At 35.3% G+C, this 19992-nt stretch overlaps 1 protein-coding gene across 1 annotated transcript; it reads right to left on the bottom strand.

Annotated features, from left to right (window-relative positions):
• Positions 1–2304: 2304 nt before the first annotated feature.
• LOC135153932 (uncharacterized) lies at positions 2305–18746 on the bottom strand. The gene is made up of 3 exons (XM_064098862.1): positions 18642–18746; positions 6655–6792; positions 2305–5397 (listed from the first exon to the last, which is right to left on the bottom strand). Exons 1-3 carry the CDS (start codon positions 18744–18746, stop codon positions 2305–2307), a joined length of 3336 nt encoding a protein of 1111 aa, XP_063954932.1.
• Positions 18747–19992: the final 1246 nt, after the last annotated feature.

Consider the following 19992-nt stretch of genomic DNA (forward strand, 5'->3'; position numbering starts at 1 on the left):
GATATTTTTCTCATTGAGAATATTGTTTCCATGTGGTTTTCACTTATCTGAGATTTCGATGAATGGAGATGCCCAACTTTTATTTGCAATTGTCCACTGCATTGAAGGACGTGAGCCACTTGCGTTCACATTCCTAGAAGTTGGCAAGATACATGTATAGCCTCGGTTAAAGTGTGAATGTTGATGGCTGGGTACAGAAGAACATCGTTAGGGTGTAGATAAATAGAGGATGAAACATAGTTATGGAGGTCATTAAATAAAGACCAGGAAAAGCCGAGGCCCGAAGATGGTACTCAAAAAGATTGATTGGTGTACCGCTTCGATTCCGTCAAGTGTCACTTGTTGGATACTTAATTGAAGAAAGCCACGGATCCGGAATGACGATGGCTATAAGATGATCGATGCAGTTTCAGAAGAATCAAAAAGGGAAATCAAAAGGGATATTACATCGATCTGTTGATCATCTCGTAAGCTTGCTGCAAGATTTTGAACTGTTATCAAAATCTGCAACTCATTCCGAAATCAAAGTGAAATGCATAGAGAAGGTTGTGGGTGACAAACTATGCTCAGCAATCTTACTCATAATTGAGGTAAGGAAGATCAGTCGTTCTGTGTGAAAGATATGGACAGTAGTCTTACAGATAATTTGCGAAAGGGGAGATGATCGTTGTTTATTAAACTGGTTGTCCAGTCTTGCGGAATATTTCCTTAATAAAGTATGGCATTCGAGTGGAGGTAGATGATAGGGGCCAGTTTATTGGCCGCCTCCTTCAGCAGGTAAGCAGGAAGATTATCTGGGCCAATCGCTATGTATGGCTTGATATTGGTGAGAAGTTCCCTGACCCCTACCACATCAACAGAGAAACCTTGAACTGTGGTGTGAGGACATTCACCAAGATCAGGAAGATTAGATAGTAGCTCATCAGTAAACACAGCAGGGTTCAACACTAAAGATATCGCACCCGGTGTTAGCGTTTTCAATGAACGACCTATATATTTAGGGTTTGCATCCTTTGTTGCTGAGCAATATAGGTGTGGTAATTTTGTATCCGCTCTGCAAAGACTTTTTGATGGGTTTTTTCTGTATGCCGTCCAGTCCAGCCTCATATATTATATTTTATGTATTATCACGACTGACAATTTGATACGTGTTGCTCTTTTTATTGTATTTTTATTTGTTTCTTTTTAATGAAAAAATGCATAAATCAAATCATTGTCTTTTTTATCTGTGTGCATGCTTGAAAGCTCTCATCTTCCACCTTCATGATTGGCTGAAACGAGTTAAGGTGAGCTTGCAGGAATTTCAACTGCATCGAAAGAAGATCGGCCTCAGTCATGGTGGAATATTCCCCGGCGAAACGAGTGCTGGAAGCAGAGATTTCCTTTGTCCATGATCGATGTATGACATTAATCGCAAAGTATAATATAACGTGTTTTTTTTTAGGTCGATTTGTTTGAAATAAGCATGATAAGACCAATGGGTTGCTTTAAAGCTAGTCTGAAATTTGCTCAAGTATCTTCAGTGGTGAATATTGAGCATAAGGCCGACTTTGCAAAATAATTTATTGTTTAGTAAGTTTATTTATTTGTTAGTAATATCGTTATCATTATTCGATTCCACTTTTGAATTTTAGTATGATGAAGACTTCTTTAACAAAAAAGGGGAAAATTATCAAACAAAGAGTAAATGAATCACATTTACCAATTAATAATAATTATAGGGGTGAATTACGCCACCAGTGTAATAAATATTTGTTCTGCTTTTTTAAATTGCCCTGTATCAGATCCAGTACCCACAAAAGTATCAAGCACATTTATCGTATCTACAAAATTGAAATTATGTCGGAAAACTGCATTCGACACATTCCCAATTTTAAAAATGTCTGTCTTATTTCAATTAATTGTTAAGCTTGAACATTTCTCAAACTGTTGTATAATAAGTTATAAAAAAAATAGGGGGAGAGGGGATCCCCCTGTCTTACTCGTCTTGTAATTTGAAAGTATCCAGTAGATTTACCATTATTCAAAACACAACCTTCTAATTTTTTATACAAAGCTTTAACTCACTTAATAAAGGATTTGCACCGAAACCAAACGAATTCAAGAATTCAAATAAATAGTTATGGTCTATATAGCGAGTCAAACGCTTTCTTAAAATCAACTGAAGCAACGTTCTGTTCAGCCCTAAAAAAGGGGGCTTGTATTATCAAAGCTATACAGCTGATAATCATTTACTGGATTCCACATTTACTGGATGTGCTGTTCTCAAGCAACCCCTTGAGAGTGGCTCCAGAATATTTTAGTTTAAATAGCTTCTTCTGAAGACCTTCTACTTGTTTCAGTGTCAGGTTTATTGTCATTTCCTCCCATGTCTATTGCGTTGTCAAGTATGGTCCTCCGTTCACCATATGTGTTTTTCATTTGTTGCATGGTCATAATTACATCTTCCTTACCCGGGTAGTCTGGTTTCATTGCCTCTTGATGTATACACATTTCCAGGTAGTCACCAACGGCATCGTTGTATACGATTAGTGCATTTGCTTTGAGGAAAGACGCATACTGTGCTGCAGCTTCCATAAGGGTCTTTTGTTCTTCTTTCAGCCCTTCAATCCGTGTGTTGATTTCACTCAAAAATGCTTGCATCTGCATGTCTATGTCGGGCATTGCCCTGATGTTATCCTGAACCTGTGAGGGCAAAAATTCCTTCTCTGTAATTTCGAATTCGTACGTGATGTGCATATGTTCCTCGTAACGATGATGACAATGTCTACATAATTCATTATTACCCATGGCTAAACACCCACGGAGCCGTTGGTCACCAATTATTCCAGTTTGCACACCTTTAAGACCACATGCTTTGTGACAAATCTGTTCGTACACTGCATGTTGTCTCTTCGTCTGGCCCACTGAGACGAATTTTACACAAGAAGAGCCGGTGCATACTGTATTTGGGTAGTCTAGTTCTTTTCGTTTAAGGTCGTTTACCTTAAATCCTATGTGCTCAGTAAGATCCCCTTCATGTACGAGCTGCGATGTGATTTCTTCTGCCTCGAGGACATTGACTTTGATTAATTTTGCGACTTCCACCAAGGGTATGTTTGTTGCTAAGATGATCTCCCGTGCTTGGTCCATTACCACCGTCTCTGTCACTTTGTGGGGCTTCATCTTCTCCTCAATGGCCTCGAAAAGACGTCCCGTTTCCGCGACAGATTCTTCCCATTTTGCCGAGTAATCACTGACATTGCCTTTCTGAAGTGACGACAGAATCCTGGCAAGATTGCTATCGAGACAAAACGATTTATCCTCAGTTGCTCGGATTGTTACGTTCTGTCTCCGAAGCTCTTCATTAAGAATATGCAAGAATTCATCTGAGTCGTAGGAAGTGCCGCTGCAACCGGCGAAACAAAAAACGATGTTGTCCTCGGCTGATTTAGGAAACGGAGCAAGGAATTCTTGGATGTAAAATCTGAACTTCGCATTCTGCAGTTCGCTATCTGGTTGAAGAAGTATGCATATGGCATTAATCTCGGAGTATTGTTCCATGAGGTTCAGCATCCTCTTCGCATTGATTTCATCCTGCTTGGGGTTAAAAGTATTACATATACCAGGCGTATTAATCAAACGATACCGCCTTCTACCAACAGTAAATTCCTGCACTTCCTTTTCTTCTCCTTTTTGTTTTAAATATCCGGAATTGATTGCCTTTACTAACATGTCAAAATCAGGATATAACATGAAGTTTCGAAGCGCATTGATCCAATTCGATTTTTCGGATCCTACCTCCCCGAGAATAAGCACAGTGATCTCTGGCATCGCTTTCATTTTCGATAGGTCGTCTTGAAGGGTTTCCTGATACTCCACATAGTGCATACCGTGGATAGGGTCATTGCAGCGGAAGTGCGTATTCTTGGGCTTCGACTCACCACATTTGCAGTAAAAGAGCTTCGAAATTGTCCCATACTTCAGTAATTCTTTGCACTTCAAGCACGTCCATTTAGATGGGTCATCAGTGCATCTTCCGTTTCCTGCTACTGCCTTTGGGCAACGAAGTTTGACCAATGTAAGATCGAAACGGATGTGATTATTTGGTACAGGATCCACAACTTGAGCCATGCACCTCTCAAAGTACTGACCTTCTTCATCATAGAGGTCTGCCGATATCCGTACCCCATTAACATACTTCTCAATTGTTGGCTCGTTTATTTCATCTGGCCAGACACGGCGATGAACTATTTCTTGGTCTACTACAAAGAATTCACATGTCTCATCACTCGAGAATGTGGACTGAAGTCGCATGAAAAATTCTGTATTTTTCTGTAACGGTTTTCTCTCATCTCCATCATTCTCCCTTGTTATATAGAGAATGTAGGTCGTTTGCTTTCTTGCTTTTGGGAGCTCATCTTTTTTACCTATGTACTTGATCCCCTTTCGTTCCATAGACCTGACTTTTTCCACTTCCTTCAGATACGGTTTGAATTCATTTTCGAGTTCTTCTTCGAACTCTGTTGTAGACATATCGCCAGAGTTTATTTTATTCTCGAATTCCTCGAGAGCACGTACTTCTCGTTCTCCCGCTCGAACCTTTTTAAGTACCTCTTGAAGAAGCGATTTGAAGCTCTCTTCTTCCTTCTCGACTTTCCCCAAGGCTACATCGATTTCCCTAAAAGCTTCATCAGAAATGAATGCTTCGTAACTTGTTAGGTCTCCGTATATATCATTAACGATTTGGTGCTTTTTCTTTAGCTTGTCAAAGAAATTGACACCTTTCCTGACAATATCCTTATCTAATTTACTGGCTGTGATTTTTGGGGGTTCTTGGGCGCTGAACATAAAAGAAGCAACCGACTTTGGATTGGGGAAAATGTTCCTTACAAATTCCAGTGGCATGATATGGTAAGTTAGAGGAACACCTTTGCCGTCGTTCGTATTTTGCACATGGGTAGGTAAGGACTGAGCAAATTGAATTGCGTCTCCAAATGTGACAGGAAGATTTGCACCTAGAGATGCCGTGTCGGCATTATATCTAAACGAACACACTATTTTCTCCGCTTTTTCCTCGTGACTCTTGTCTGCCTTTCCCTGACCCTTTGTGATCATTTTAAGCATCCCATCCAATCTGCTCCTATTTTGGGTTACATCCTTATTCTCAGTATACTCACATGTGACAGTGCAAATAGCTCCCCAATCAATACCTATTACAACGTGTGTTGCAAAACGCCTAACATCGGACAACTTATCATTGTCAATTATATCTTTGTTCTGGGCGAGCATTACCTTCTCGTTAATTGTCTTTAACTTATAGATGAGGCTCATGCTTCGGGTCGTTTTAGTCGTTTTCTCATCTTTAATGTAGGATCCCGATCCACTAAGATTCACCATTCCAGCTAAGAAACTTAGCTGATATGCAAAAAAGAGAGGGAAAGAATTGGGAAAGATGATATATCTACATATCAGGTCTCTCTGACGATAAATGGAAAAAGTGACTGAGCATATCATGCCTCTGATGCCGATTGGATGTGTCTATGTAAGGTGGAGAATTAAATATCTACACCATTGCAGAGGTCAATTGTACATACTTAAAGGGGAAGTTCACCCTGACAAAAAGTTTATTGTAAAAATAGCAGAAAAAATAATTAAAAATGTTGAGAAAGGTTTGAGAAAAAATCATCAAATAATCAAACAGTTATTAGAATTTCAATTATTTGATTTGTGACGTCATATGCGAGCAGCATTCCTACATAGCGAATGGTAAAAAATCAATGAAATGTCATTTTCTCAGAAAATTGATAATGGTTTTCACTGTACGTTTTGTATATCAATAGACAAATCATTTCACACCCGATCATGAATAGAAAACAACATTAAGTCATCAGGAACCATATAAAATTTGAAATTCATGCATTTTATATTACATAACACATGGGGCAGCTGCTCGTTTATGACGTCACAAATCCAAAACTTTGAACTCTAATAACTTTCTTACTCTTTAACGGATTTTCCTAAAACCTTCACCAATATTTTTCACTATTTTTTCTGCTATTTTTACAACAAAGTTTTTTTCAGGGTGAACTTCCCTTTTAATATATTTCATATGAATTAATTGTGCTAATTTATTCATGAAATCATACATTTTGCTATAATTAACTAAATAAATCTCCTAGAAAAATAAACAAATATTCTTTATAGCATTCATAACAACTGTAAAACAAAACGAATTCCGGTACCAAAATTTTTTTTTATGCATTTATTTGTTCATCTTTTGTATTTTTTTTTACGAAATTAATCGTGGACATTTTTTTTCAGTCATAAATACCATCAAATTAAATGACTGTTGTCAATAAAAGTGAGAATAATTGCTCATTCTCAAAACCAAAACCTTATCTTTAGGTTTTAAGATAATTAAATATTAATTAATTAATTAGCTGGTAATAGCACATAACAATTTACGTAAAGTAATTATTTTACTGTAAGTGCATGATTCGATAATCTATTTCTTAAAATTTTGTTTTATTGGGATATTTGGAGATTAATTTCATTTGTTAAGGGACAAGCGGCTTTGTTTACTATAGTAATAAGTCAAACTATTATTTCCATCGTTACTTAAAACGTTACATAAATTTTCTTGAGAAATTTACACAAAATGTGAGATGTTACCTGAAGTTCCCCTTCAATATTTAGTTTTTCAAACTTCTCCTGTAGACTGTCGGACGTTGTCATGTCAATCTTCATCGATGCATTACTCGTAGTGATCACTCTATCTTCTTCAGGTTTACGAAGCAATATGGTGTCATTCTGGTAACATACACAGGTTAAAAGGGGTCAACAATTAGTATGAATTTGATCTTGATAGATTTTTGGAAGTGTGGTGAAGCAATCATGTTAGTATTTCATAAAACAAAGAATCAGATAATAAATTTTGGCGGTGTTTAAAGAGGGTGGATAGTTTTGGTAATTCCTCGAAATTGGCCTGTCACCATTCTAATTAATTTGTATATTATATGAAAGTGTATGTCCTAAAACAGTCGTGATGTGGATGATATGAAATGAAAAGGTGTTTTTCATGGTAAATTATGCTCTTATATGTGTGAATTTTACTCTCTCGGGTTTCCCGACAAAGTAATTTCAAAATTGTAACATACCCCCTCTATCACCCAAATCCAGTTATCCACCCCTCTGCAGACACACCACCACCACTGCCGTGAGTGTGCTACGCAAGAACGATAACGTAGTCCGCTACATTGCCTTGTCACTCGGTGAACGGCAGAGCAGACTTTAGATCTAAAAACCTTGATCGCGTATCGACATTAGGATCATCGATCAGTAGGTTCAGTACGTTCCTCAGTCACATGCACAACATGCAACACCACTCTGTTTTCCTACCTTCCTTGCTCTTGCCTTGGCTGGCGGGGGCTGGGGCTTGCGAGTACATCCCCGATTGTCCCCATTTCAAAAAAGTGCAACCACGATAATTATGATATGCTAGCACATAAATATCTGCTCTCTAAGTCTAACTTCGAATATAACACGGGAACAATTTAGAAAAGTGATTTCAGAATGAACACTATGTACAGCACAGAATTGGAAAAAAAAACATTCTTTTTCGGTCATACTCTCCGACTTCCCGCGTTTTAGTCTCGGCTCATATGTTGTTTCAGATTGATGAAAAAAGTTTTATTATGATTCTGATGAATCAAGAGAAAAAAGGGCAGTGAACCCAACAGAAAGAAACCCTTACATACAAAGGAAATTCCAAGATTATACATACTGTTTATGTTTTGGAAATGCACTGTTCTCTCACTAAAATGTTATATAAGCCGTCTTTGGGTAAAATTGTGTCTGAATTCATAGACTAGTAGGACCTACAGTATCCACGTTGGCTGCACTGTCCTTTCTATGTATGCAGTAGGCCTGGCGGAATTGTATTCACTTGTGTGTTTGAGGCCGGAGTGTGTGTAAGCATAGATCTATATGGTGTAAGGTCAACAGCACTGTATGACACCATGAACTGTATACTATATAGGCATACTAGTAAAAGGTCATGAAGGGTTCAGTCCACTGGTCATGTAGATGGAGATGTAATTACAACCCATTGCTCCTGTCCAGTGGTACATAATACCTTGGTCACATTTGTTCTACGGCGGCCGCTCAAATGTTTTACAGTCGCAATTTGCACATTTTGTCGGGCGGTAGTCGCACGGAGCGGCAGTTCTTATTGCGGCTGTGATAAGTACTTGCGGTCACGTAAATGAAACGAACCGCTCACAAAGGTGCCGCAGTAAGATTAGCGGCGCTCCGAATAAAGCGGCCGCCTGTTTGTACTGCCGCAGTGTTTACAAAATAGAATCCCTCGGGAAGTTACCGCGCATCAGAGGCGTGGGAAAGTAGCATTTACTTGCATTCAGCATGAGTTAGTGAGAGCATGGAGCTATTAATTTGAGAGTGAGAGAATATAATCATTTTGAGTTGTGGTTTTGTTGAGAACACTTGTCCTGTGTGAATCAACCCAATTTTAATTCGTCTGTTTCGCAGTAGGCCTAACAACTTCTCAGAAGCGGAACTTCGCTTTCAGATCCAACTCTGTTTTGCGGTGCATGAACTTCGGGACGGATTCGATAATTGTGCCAATCTCGGAAATTTAAGTGGTCTTATAACTTTAATTCGTCTGTTTCGCAGTAGGCCTAACAACTTCAACTTTTTAGAAGCGGAACTTCGCTTTCAGATCCAACTCTGTTTTGCGGTGCATGAACTTCGGGACGGATTCGATAATTGTGCCAATCTCGGAAATTAAATATAAATCAGGGTACTAATGGATAATTCGTTTTTCCTTTCCAATCATCGCAGAGCAAAAACGGAAATCAGCCTCGTGGTTCGGTCTTTGAAAACACAAAAACGAAATGGATAGATAGATAGATAAATGGTATTTATTAAAATTCTCCACATATTGCAGTTGACAAACTGAATTGCATGTGAATTACAAAGCTAAAAATACAAGTATACATTTCATTGAATACATTTTACAATACAATGTTCAAGAAGGTAAGTAGATAATTAAAATACAGTATACTGTATACCATTGATCTTATGATACAATTAAAACTATTAGAATTACATTCATGTATAACTGTGTGTTGTCAGGATCAAGAAAGATTTCTGGAAAGAAGAAGGCAAGGGAAGGGTACAGGGTTAGAGAATTTAGGTAGGAAAAGAAGACGGAGAAAAACCATCAGGGAGGGTAAGATTGATCCTGACAAGGGCACGTAACAAATACATAAAAAAGAAAGGGCAAGCTACGGCAATGAATAATCCTAACAGTTATATACAAAAGCATAATCATTCAAGGGTTTTTATTGTACAAACGGATCAAATCAGGGATTGGGCTGTTCCACATACGCTTAGTTTTACATCTGGGTTCGTATGTCTTTCTTGTTTTACGTAAATCACAACGAGAAAAACGTGTTGTGATTTCGTTTTTGTAGATCAAAAACAGAATATTGAAATCAGAAATACTTTTGGGCTCTTTCTGATTTCTCATTCTAAATTTGTGTTTGTATTTTAAAAAGAAAATCAGAAGACGCTCTCCGATCCGTGATTCTGTTTGGAAAAACGCAGACAGCGAAAACGAAATCGGAAACTCGCTTTTCACTTCTAGCTCTGTGATTTTGTTCTTCGCACAGCCAACAGCCATATCGAAGTACGGTTTCCACTCGTCTCAGAGCAGACCTGTCCTTTCAAGGGCACACGAGAGTAATTCATCTGCTCGCAAAGCATGTCGGACAGGCGTAAGTAAAGATCACATGACTTTATTGATTAAAATAATTCATTAAAAATAGATCAAATGCTTGTATATCAAAAGAAAAACGATAGAGATAATGCTATGTTCATACTCTTTGATAATTAAGGCGTTTGGGGAGGCTAGACTGCATTTTTGTATTTCATTTTAATTATTATTACAGGACTTTTTTGTGTACTCCTGTGAATGTGCTCTTCTTGTGCTCTTGGAAAATCTTGTTATAACCTAGCTTAGCCTTGTCTTATTGCAACTCACGACTGATATGGTTTGCATGATGGACTAACCTAAACCAGGGGATGACTTTGGAGTGAAGTTTCACACTTATTAAGTGTTAATTTGGCAGATTTGTGACTCAAGGATTTGAAGCCCAAATTACAGGCAAGTCCCATACGTACGGTTTGATGTTGTCTTGATCTGACTGTTACTCTACACTACAAGAGCTTTTAAACGGATTATTAACTTCAAATAACTTACACCCTGGCCTTAATTTGGTTCTTGGCCATTGTTATTTGCTCTTATAATCCCATTTAAAGGGCTATTAAGTTCTCATCTGAGACTTAATCCTATTGGGTGAAAGCTCAATAACAATGGGTACCAGACAGAAGAAGCAACTATTAAAAGACCTGCTAGAGGATGATGAACTTCTTGATGCTCTTAATGCCTTAATAGCAAAGGCTGTAGATACCAAACTGTTTCAAATCCAACCTAAACTTGAACAGCAAGATGGTATCATCCATGATCTACAAACGGTAACTTGCAAAAAGCACACAATGAAATCACCCATATTACTAAGGGTCTTGAATCTTCAATGGAAAAGATTAAAAAACTGACATTTGAACAAAATAAACAGGAGCAGTACTCCCGCAGAAACTGTGTGAGAGTGTATGGAGTGAAGGAATCTAGAAACGAGAATACTGACGCCCTCATTTGTCAAATTGCAAAGGATAAACTCTCCGTTGATCTTGAACCAAGGCACATTGACCGGAGTCATCGTGTTGGCAGGCAACGAGAACCAGCTAAGTCAGCGAGACCAGTTCCACCGAGGCCAATCATAGTTAAGCTAACAAGTTACAAATACCGACAGCTACTAATCAGTAACAGAAAATCTCTCAAACACACCGGTATGGGAATCCAGGAAGATCTAACTGATTATAATAGCAAACTGTTGGCTGAATCTAAACACCATGTCAAGGTAGATGCGGCATGGTCTTTAGATGGTCGCATCTTTGTCATCCCACGGTCAAACTCAGCAACGAATCAGAAGAAAATCATAAGATGTAAAAAAGATCTTGACCTTTTGTAAATTAAACTTATATAGATGCTCAACATTAAATAGTCCGTGGGACTTTTCTTGTGTAATTCACTTGTTCCCTGAGACATCACTTTTCGTATCATAATGTTGCGAAAGTTGAACGTCTCGTTCTTTTATTTTGATTGATACTTAAGTAGTACATGTACCTTGTACTTGTTTTTTTAATAGGTAATGCATTTACCACTGTTCTTATATCTCACTGATAGTAAAGAAAGTCAATTACAAAAGCTAAACATAAAACCTATATTTATTTTTCAATGTATAACTTTACTGTATGGTATATGTCATTGTAAATGCAGTGACATTTTTTTTAGCAAAAGAATATAGTGCTGTAATAGTTACTATTATACAGCAGCGGATTTTGATTAAGACACAACAGAATTGTAATGCTGTAAACCCGTAACAAATTAATCATTAGATAACTGTCTGTCTTACATATCATCAGCAACAGTAGAATTACATTAAGATGTTTCTTTGTTAATGTATATCTTCTTTACCCATCAATATGATTATTTATATACATTCAATCAATACATACACAATACATTCTTTAATCATCAAGATATGTTTCTTTATTCATATGCATTAAAACAAATACATACACAATACACATAATCATCAAGATATGTTTCTGTATTATGATCCATATACATTGAAATAAATACGTACAAGATACCCTCTTTAATCATGAATGATATGTTCCTTTATTATGAGTCATATACATTATAATACATGGACAATACACTACTTAATCATCAAAATATTTTTTTCTTCATTATAATTCATAAATTAAAATAAATACATACACAATACAATATTTAATACAATATTTAATCATAATAATAAAGGACTTGTTAAGAATTGAGTACATACAGAATGCATTTTGTTCCCTGAACATCGTTTGGCATTCAATATAATCTATCAAAATAATGCTTAACATACATGTAAAAGATTATTGACAAAACATTTTCAATATGTGGATTAATGACAGAGTATTTCACTCATAAATATGTTATTCAATATAACTATTTTAATGATTTTTTTTCTCATTATCAAGCCTTGATATAAAACTTGATACTAACTTTTGATGAATATACTGTACGCATTTTTTTCTGTCCATCATATATTATGAACTATTAGACTTTTTAAATTATATTCAGATACAAAAGAGGGTGTCAATATCATAATCATATGGAATAACTATTTCTCTCAACAATTACTTTATATGTACATGCTTATGATGTTTCTATAAAGTTAGTATTTAATGATTGTTTTGTCATTAATCTTCAATTGTTTTAATATACTGCCAAGTTAATGGACATTGAAACCTCAATGCACTTTTAAACTCATCAAAAAAAGTGTGCTTTATACTTATCTTTATTTGTCATCCCCGACTGTTATCCTGGTGTATACACATACAGGAGTGCATATAGAACTGCTTTCTTGTTCCCCCCCCCCCCCCCCCATTTTGTTATTTTCAAGCTTTGTTTAATGTTGCTATATTGTTTTTTTTTTTACGTAGGTGTATTCTACTTAATAATGATGTTCTACAAAGATAGTTTATGCATTACTTTTGAGATATGTATACATATATATATAGTTATACATCCTTTTACAGTGTTGCTTCAAATTTATCGATTAATACATTTCCATTATTATGCTACCCCTATAAATTACGTTTATGGAACCTAGGTCTGACCCTCTAGAAGATGTCGATCCTGACTTGCACGTATTTAATTCCTCTGAATCTTCATGTTTTCTACCTTCAGAGTTTAATGGGAAATTCTCAAACAATTCTACCTTAAGTCTTATCCATTTTAATGCTCGCAGTTTACCAAAGAATTTTGACAATATCTCTCAATTCCTATCCATGATTACTCATTCCTTTTCTTTTATAGCAATTTCTGAAACTTGGATAAATGATAATACTTTAATCAATTTTCACATAGATGACTTTAATTTTCTTAATGTTAACCGATTATCCGGAAGAGGTGGGGGCGTTGCACTTTTTGTGAAAAAAAATATACAGTACACTATAAGGAATGATATAGTTTTTAACCAAGAAATCAACTCAGTCTGTGAATATTTATTTATTGATTTTCTAGATAAAAAACAAAAAATGTCTACTATTGGTGTCATATATAGAAAACCGGGATCAAATTATGATTTATTTCTTGAATTTTACGATAGTGTTATTAACAAATTATGCACTGAACATAGAAAAATTTATATAACTGGTGATTTTGATATTGACTTATTCAAAGATGATGATACTGTTAACGAATTCCTTCGGCTTAATTCTGTACTAGGTATATTCCCAATTATAAAAACTCCAACTCGTATTACATTAAACACAGCTACACTTATTGACAATATATTCACCAATGTTTTGGATTCATATTTTGACTCTGGTAGTCTATGTTCAGACATAAGTGATCATCTACCAATTTTTCTGATCTCCGAATGTTCTAGTGCTAATTCCCATCAACCTAATACAACTCGCTTTACTCGTAAATTGTCAGTATGACCTTTACCATGAAAAATGGAATAGTCTTTATAATTTTACAAATGTTAATGATGCATACTCGTTTTTTATAACTCGTTTTATCCAATTGTTTAATAATAACTTTCCTTTGCTCAAATCTAAACCTACCAAAAGGATGTTCAATAAACCATGGATATCAAAGTATTTATTCAGATGCATTAAAAAAAAAATCGTTACTATAAAAATTTTCTCCAAAATAATTCATTAGATAATGAAAGGAAATACAAAAGATATAGAAATAAATTGAATACTATGTTAAAGCATGCAAAAAAGACATATTTTTCTAATAAATTAAAGCAATACAAAGACAATACAAAACAGACCTGGTCAGTCATAAACTCACTATTAAACAAATCTAAAACGTCTTTACCTGAATTCTTTTTTAGTGGGAGTGAAAAAGTTTGTGACCCACAACACATAGCGACTGAATTTAATCAACATTGTATAAACTCCTCCAGACGGATAACCACATCTATAATTAATTCTCCTAATGACACTTCTTATAAAGAATTTCTCATTGATCATATTGACAAATCTTTTTTCTTAAATCCTATAACAGAAAATGAGGTCATTCAAATATGTAATTCATTAAGTAGTAGCAATTCCACTGGATTTGATAATCTTAGTACTAATTTATTGAAAAAAGTTATTTTCTATATTGTACAGCCATTGGTATTCATATTTAATCTCTCTCTCTCTTCAGGATCGGTCCCTGATAAGTTGAAAATAGCTAAGATAACTACAGTATTTAAAAAAGATGACCCTCATAAATTTGATAATTATAGGCCTATATCTATTCTACCGTCTATTTCTAAGTTGCTTGAAAAGTGTATTTACAATAGACTGTACATGTATTCATTTTGTTTAAACAATAAAATTCTCACAGATTCACAATACGGGTTTAGAAAAAATCACTCTACTGCACATGCTTTGATAGAATTACAAGATAAAGTTTTGACATCCATTTATGCTAATAAATTTTGCATAGGAATTTTCATGGACCTTTCTAAAGCTTTTGATGTAGTCGATCACAAAATACTTCTTTCCAAATTAACACTATGGGGTTAGGGGCTTACCACTTTCTTGGTTCAAAAGTTATCTTTCTGATAGATCCCAATATGTTGTTTTTAATAATAGTTCATCAGACTTTTCCAGTATCACCCATGGTGTACCGCAAGGTTCTATTCTCGGCCCGCTATTGTTTCTAATTTACATCAACGATCTCATATATTCCTCAAATGAAATTTAATATATTATGTATGCCGATGATACTACTTCAATATACAACCAACCTTATAATCTTAATATACAAAATGATATCAATGTTGAATTAGATAAAGTTACAAAATGGTTCAAATCAAACAGGTTGTTGATAAATCCTAGTAAAACTAATTATATTACTTTTTTCCATAGGCAGTCTTACATTTCTAATTCACTCATTGATTTATTGCTTGAAATAGACAAAGTTCCAATCAAAAAGGTAAATAGTGTTAATTTTTTAGGTGTTTATATAGACTATTATATGCAATGGGACACTCATGTTCAAAAAGTCACCCAAAAAGTATCTAAATGTGTTGGTATCCTATATAGGTTAAAAGACTCCATTCCAACTTCTGCATTATTACTATTATACAATTCTTTCATGTTGTCATATCTTAATTATTGTGTTGTTGTTTGGGGCAATTGCAGTCGAACGAAATTAGACAAATTATTTAAATTGCAGAAAAAAGCCCTTCGCATATGTATGGGATGTCATTATCAAGCCCATTCTGCCCCACTGTTTCGAAAGATAAAGTCTCTTAATATTTATGATTTGTATTATTTTTCTATTGCATTAATAGGTTTCTTTTATTTCCAGAATAAACTACCTCTTAATATCCATAAAATGTTTACCCTTAATCACCGGATACATAATCACAATACTCGTTTTAAAGATTCATTCCACCTATGGCCAGTTAAAACTAATAACGTAATGAAATGTGTAAGACATAATTGTCCTGTAATTTGGAAAACTCTACCCCTAGAGATGTAATTGAAAGCAAGTCTGTTAGGTCATTCAAAAAAAGATTGAAGCAGTTCCTATATCTTAAATATGTATAGTTATTTTTGTCTTGTAGATTGAAACCCTTTTATGTTTTTTTAATGTTTTTTTTTCTTGTTTATATATCATGTTTAATTCTTTATCTTATTGTTTCTCTATACCATGTCATGTTATTAATGTTTTGGGAACTGCACTTACACAAGGCCACTTGGCTTTATTTATGCAGTTCCCCATTTCATTTTCATTTTTACTCTTGCTTGTAAATATATTGTTTCTCATACCTTGCTTTATAATTGTTTTTATCGAGAATGAAATAAATGCAAATTGAATTGAAAAAAAAAAAAAAAAATATTACCCACAATGCAGTTCTGGTTTTTCTGGCAATGAACTGGCCGAAATTATGGTTAGTCTTATTTCAGGCCATTTAACTTTTGATTGAGCTGGGCAAGTACCTGATTTACATATACGCACTTACTCGTTAGTAACAGCATTACTAATAGCTGTATTTATTTATCAATGCATTAACGGCTTGCTCAGTGTGTCGACCTCAACCAAATACCAGACGTTTTGGTTTTGTCTTGTATTGTTCATGATTATTCATGATATTCTCGGGCGCATACCTTATTCATTATTTATTCATTTTATCCTTAGGCGTGTACTCTCTTGTAATTTTCTTCATATCCCCTTCCAGGAAAGAATTATAGACAATTGCCTTTTTTGAGTGATCCAGACTGTCGCCAAGTAGGCAATATTCCTAACAATATCTCCTTTAGCCGGCCACCCCCCCCCCCCTTTTATGTGTGTGTTTTCCATTCAAAAATATGCACCAGATTTTGTCTTTAACCTTAAGAACTATTTTTGCTTTTGTTACTTTGATGTATTGTCCTTATCTTGTCTTTATGTGTCCATCCCATATTTTCCTTCTTTCTCTGTCAACGGGAGTCTTGTATCATGTTTTCTCCACTTTCACACCTAAGGAGCAACTCGATTCTCAACCTACACCATGGCTAGTATGAACACATTCCCATCCCAGTCTTTAGAGCATGGTGAAGCTATTAATAACCATTCCTTTTCGTTACAGCGCAGGTTTGACGACCGCCCTCCTGCGAATGATGACTTAACTGATACACATACAACTGATCGATTAAATCAACATACACCTGAATATCATTATCATATTGACCCTAACGACACTCTTAAAATACCACCAACATCCAAATATTTCACATTAAATCAATTTCTTCAAAGCTGCTCACATAACAATGAAACATTCTCCATTATTCACATCAATATCAGAAGCATCAACAAACATTTTGACCAACTCCAAAACATGTTCGAAAACACTCAACTAAACTTATCTGTGATAGGATTGAGCGAAACTTGGTTGCGGAATGAACCCCATCCAATTCATAACCTGGGGGGCTTTCAACTCTTAAATAACAATAGAAAAGATAAAACTGGTGGAGGCGTAGCTATGTATATTAAAAGAAACTTAAATGCCACGATATTATATGACCTGAATATAATGCATCCATCATTTGAAAGTCTTTTTGTAGAAATAACCACATCTGAAAACAAAAATATTATTATCGGTACTGTTTATCGCCCTCCGGGATGTCCTCATTTTGACTTTATTACATCTTTACAAACCATATTGTCCTCTAACATTCTAAGAAATAAACACTGTCTTATTATGGGGGATTTTAACATAAACCTGCTCAATGCAGAAGAAAGCTCGCTCTGCCAGGATTTTTTAGACTGCATGTACTCACACTCCTACATCCCACTAATCAATAAACCAACCAGAATAACCAACACATCTGCAACACTCATAGATACTATTTTCAGTAATCTAGATGGACAATGTACGTCAGGAATATTATTGTCAGACATAAGCGATCACTTCCCGGTTTTCTCACATATCTCTTTTCACAAAATTGGTACCTCACAATACACAGCAGGATCTCGCAAAGTAACCCAAGAAAATATGAATAAATTAAAAAATAGCTTACGACTTTTGGACTGGTCTAATGTCTTGGAATGTCTAGATCCTCAAGAAGCTTCTGAGTTGTTCATGGATTCTTTTATGGCCTTGTATAACAGAGATATACCTATCACACGCACTACTCACACTAAACAATATAAAAAGGCACCTCGTCAGCCTTGGATAACTAAATCTCTATTACGCTGTATTAACAAGAAAAACAGACTTTTTTATAAATACAAAGCAAATCCATCTATACACAATGAACACAAATACAAACGGTATAAAAACAGTCTTACATGTACTCTACGACATGCTAAGAAAACATATTTCTCTAACCAATTTGAAAAAAATAAATTTGATATCAAAAGTACATGGAAAATAATCAACCGTGTGCTCAACAAAAACACTGATAAAACACACATTCATAGAATCAATACACATGACACTATTATAACAGACGTAAATGAGATTGCTCAAAGCTTGAATGATTACTTTGTAAATATTGGTCCCAATCTTGCCAAAGATATCGAACCCTCAGGAAAAGTATTTTCCAGTTTTCTGGAAGATCCCAACCCCAAAACAATATTTTTTGCCCCAATACTAGAATTCGAGATCATAGACATTGTAAATAACTTAAACTCTCAAAAAAGCCCAGGTTTTGATGGAATCACGAATACAATTCTAAAACACGTCATCTCAGAAATTGTGACACCAATAACACACATATTCAATCTATCAATAACATGTGGTATCGTCCCCTCACAAATGAAAAAATCCAAGGTCATACCTATATTTAAAAAAGGAGACACCCGAGATATGGGCAACTATAGACCCATATCATTATTGACTTCATTTTCAAAAATATTAGAAAGAACTGTATATACTCGAACGATTAAATTCATTCACGAATGCAATATTCTCAACGAATTCCAATATGGCTTCCGTGAAAAACACGCAACAACTCACGCTATGATTACACTCGTCGATAAAGTCATCAAAGCTATTGATAAATCCCTTCACACTGTTGGAATATTCCTGGACTTCTCCAAGGCCTTTGACACTATAGATCATGATATTCTTTTATATAAACTCGCTTATTACGGTATTAGAGGAAAGGCCTTGGAGTGGTACAGGAATTACTTAACTAACAGAACTCAATACGTTTTTGTTAATGGGTGCGAATCACACCTGGAAAACATAAATTGTGGTGTACCACAAGGATCACTCCTCGGTCCCCTATTATTTATATTATTTATAAACGACTTCCATAAATCTTCTAAACTATTATCTTTCATTCTGTTCGCTGACGACTCCAACATATTTTTCTCCCATCGTGACCCAACAACTTTGATTAATGTTATGAATACCGAATTGAAATCGGTCCATGCTTGGATACGGGCGAACAAACTATCATTAAACATAAAAAAGACAAATTACATATTATTTAGTAACACAATACAAACGCTCCATGGTAACATTAACATTAATGGCATTAATATTGACTCTACCCAATCAACAAAATTTCTTGGCATATTCATCGACAATAAATTATCATGGAAAACACACATTGATATTCTTTGTAGAGTGATCGCAAGAAACATAGGTGTCATCAACAAACTTAAAACATTTGTACCTCACAAAATACTTTTGACCCTCTACTCAACCCTCATCCTCCCTTATCTAAACTACGGAATTTTATCCTGGGGTAATTCACAAATAACACAAACTAATAGAATATTTTTGCTTCAAAAACGAATTGTTAGAATAATTGAAAATGCCCATTACCGTGCTCATACAAGCCCGTTATTTAAAAAAAATAAAATACTAAAAATCCACGATCTCTATCTCCTGAACCTTGGAACATTTATGTTCCAGCTATCAAAAAACGAATTACCCACCGCAATTACTTCACTCTTTACCAAAAACACTGACATCCATACATACCCCACAAGACAAGCTATACAACACCAATATCACCCCCCTCTGACTAGAACCACACTCGCACAAAAAACCATCATTTATACAGGTCCCAAATACTGGAATGGTATTCACCAAAGCCTTAAACAATATAGAAATATAAACACCTTCAAAAAACACCTAAAACTCTCATTCCTTAATGAGTACAATGTATGAAACACATGAACTGCTTTATCTTTTCCACGATACTTGCCTCTCGACCCTATTTCTCTTTCTCCTCCCCTTTCCTTTTCTGCTGGGCACATAATCGTTTCTTTTTGTTTTGTTTTTTCCCCCAGTTATTTAATATTCCCTTATCCCTCTAACCTATGTAGGTACTGCCCCCCCCCCCCCTTTCTTT

The sequence above is a fragment of the Lytechinus pictus genome, chromosome 4 (genome assembly GCF_037042905.1).
Source record: "Lytechinus pictus isolate F3 Inbred chromosome 4, Lp3.0, whole genome shotgun sequence".
NCBI classification, from domain to species: domain Eukaryota; kingdom Metazoa; phylum Echinodermata; class Echinoidea; order Temnopleuroida; family Toxopneustidae; genus Lytechinus; species Lytechinus pictus.

Excerpts from the sequence above, each read along its gene's own strand:
- LOC135153932 (XM_064098862.1), bottom strand. The coding sequence starts at position 18,746 with ATGATCTATAGTGTCAAAGGCCTTGGAGAAGTCCAGGAATATTCCAAC. Across the intron at positions 6,793-18,641 it reads TCGACGAGTGTAATCATAGC|AATGACACCATATTGCTTCG; the intron begins GTGAGTTGTTGC and ends GTATGTTACCAG. Across the intron at positions 5,398-6,654 it reads ATATTGAAGGGGAACTTCAG|CTAAGTTTCTTAGCTGGAAT; the intron begins GTAACATCTCAC and ends TTTGCATATCAG.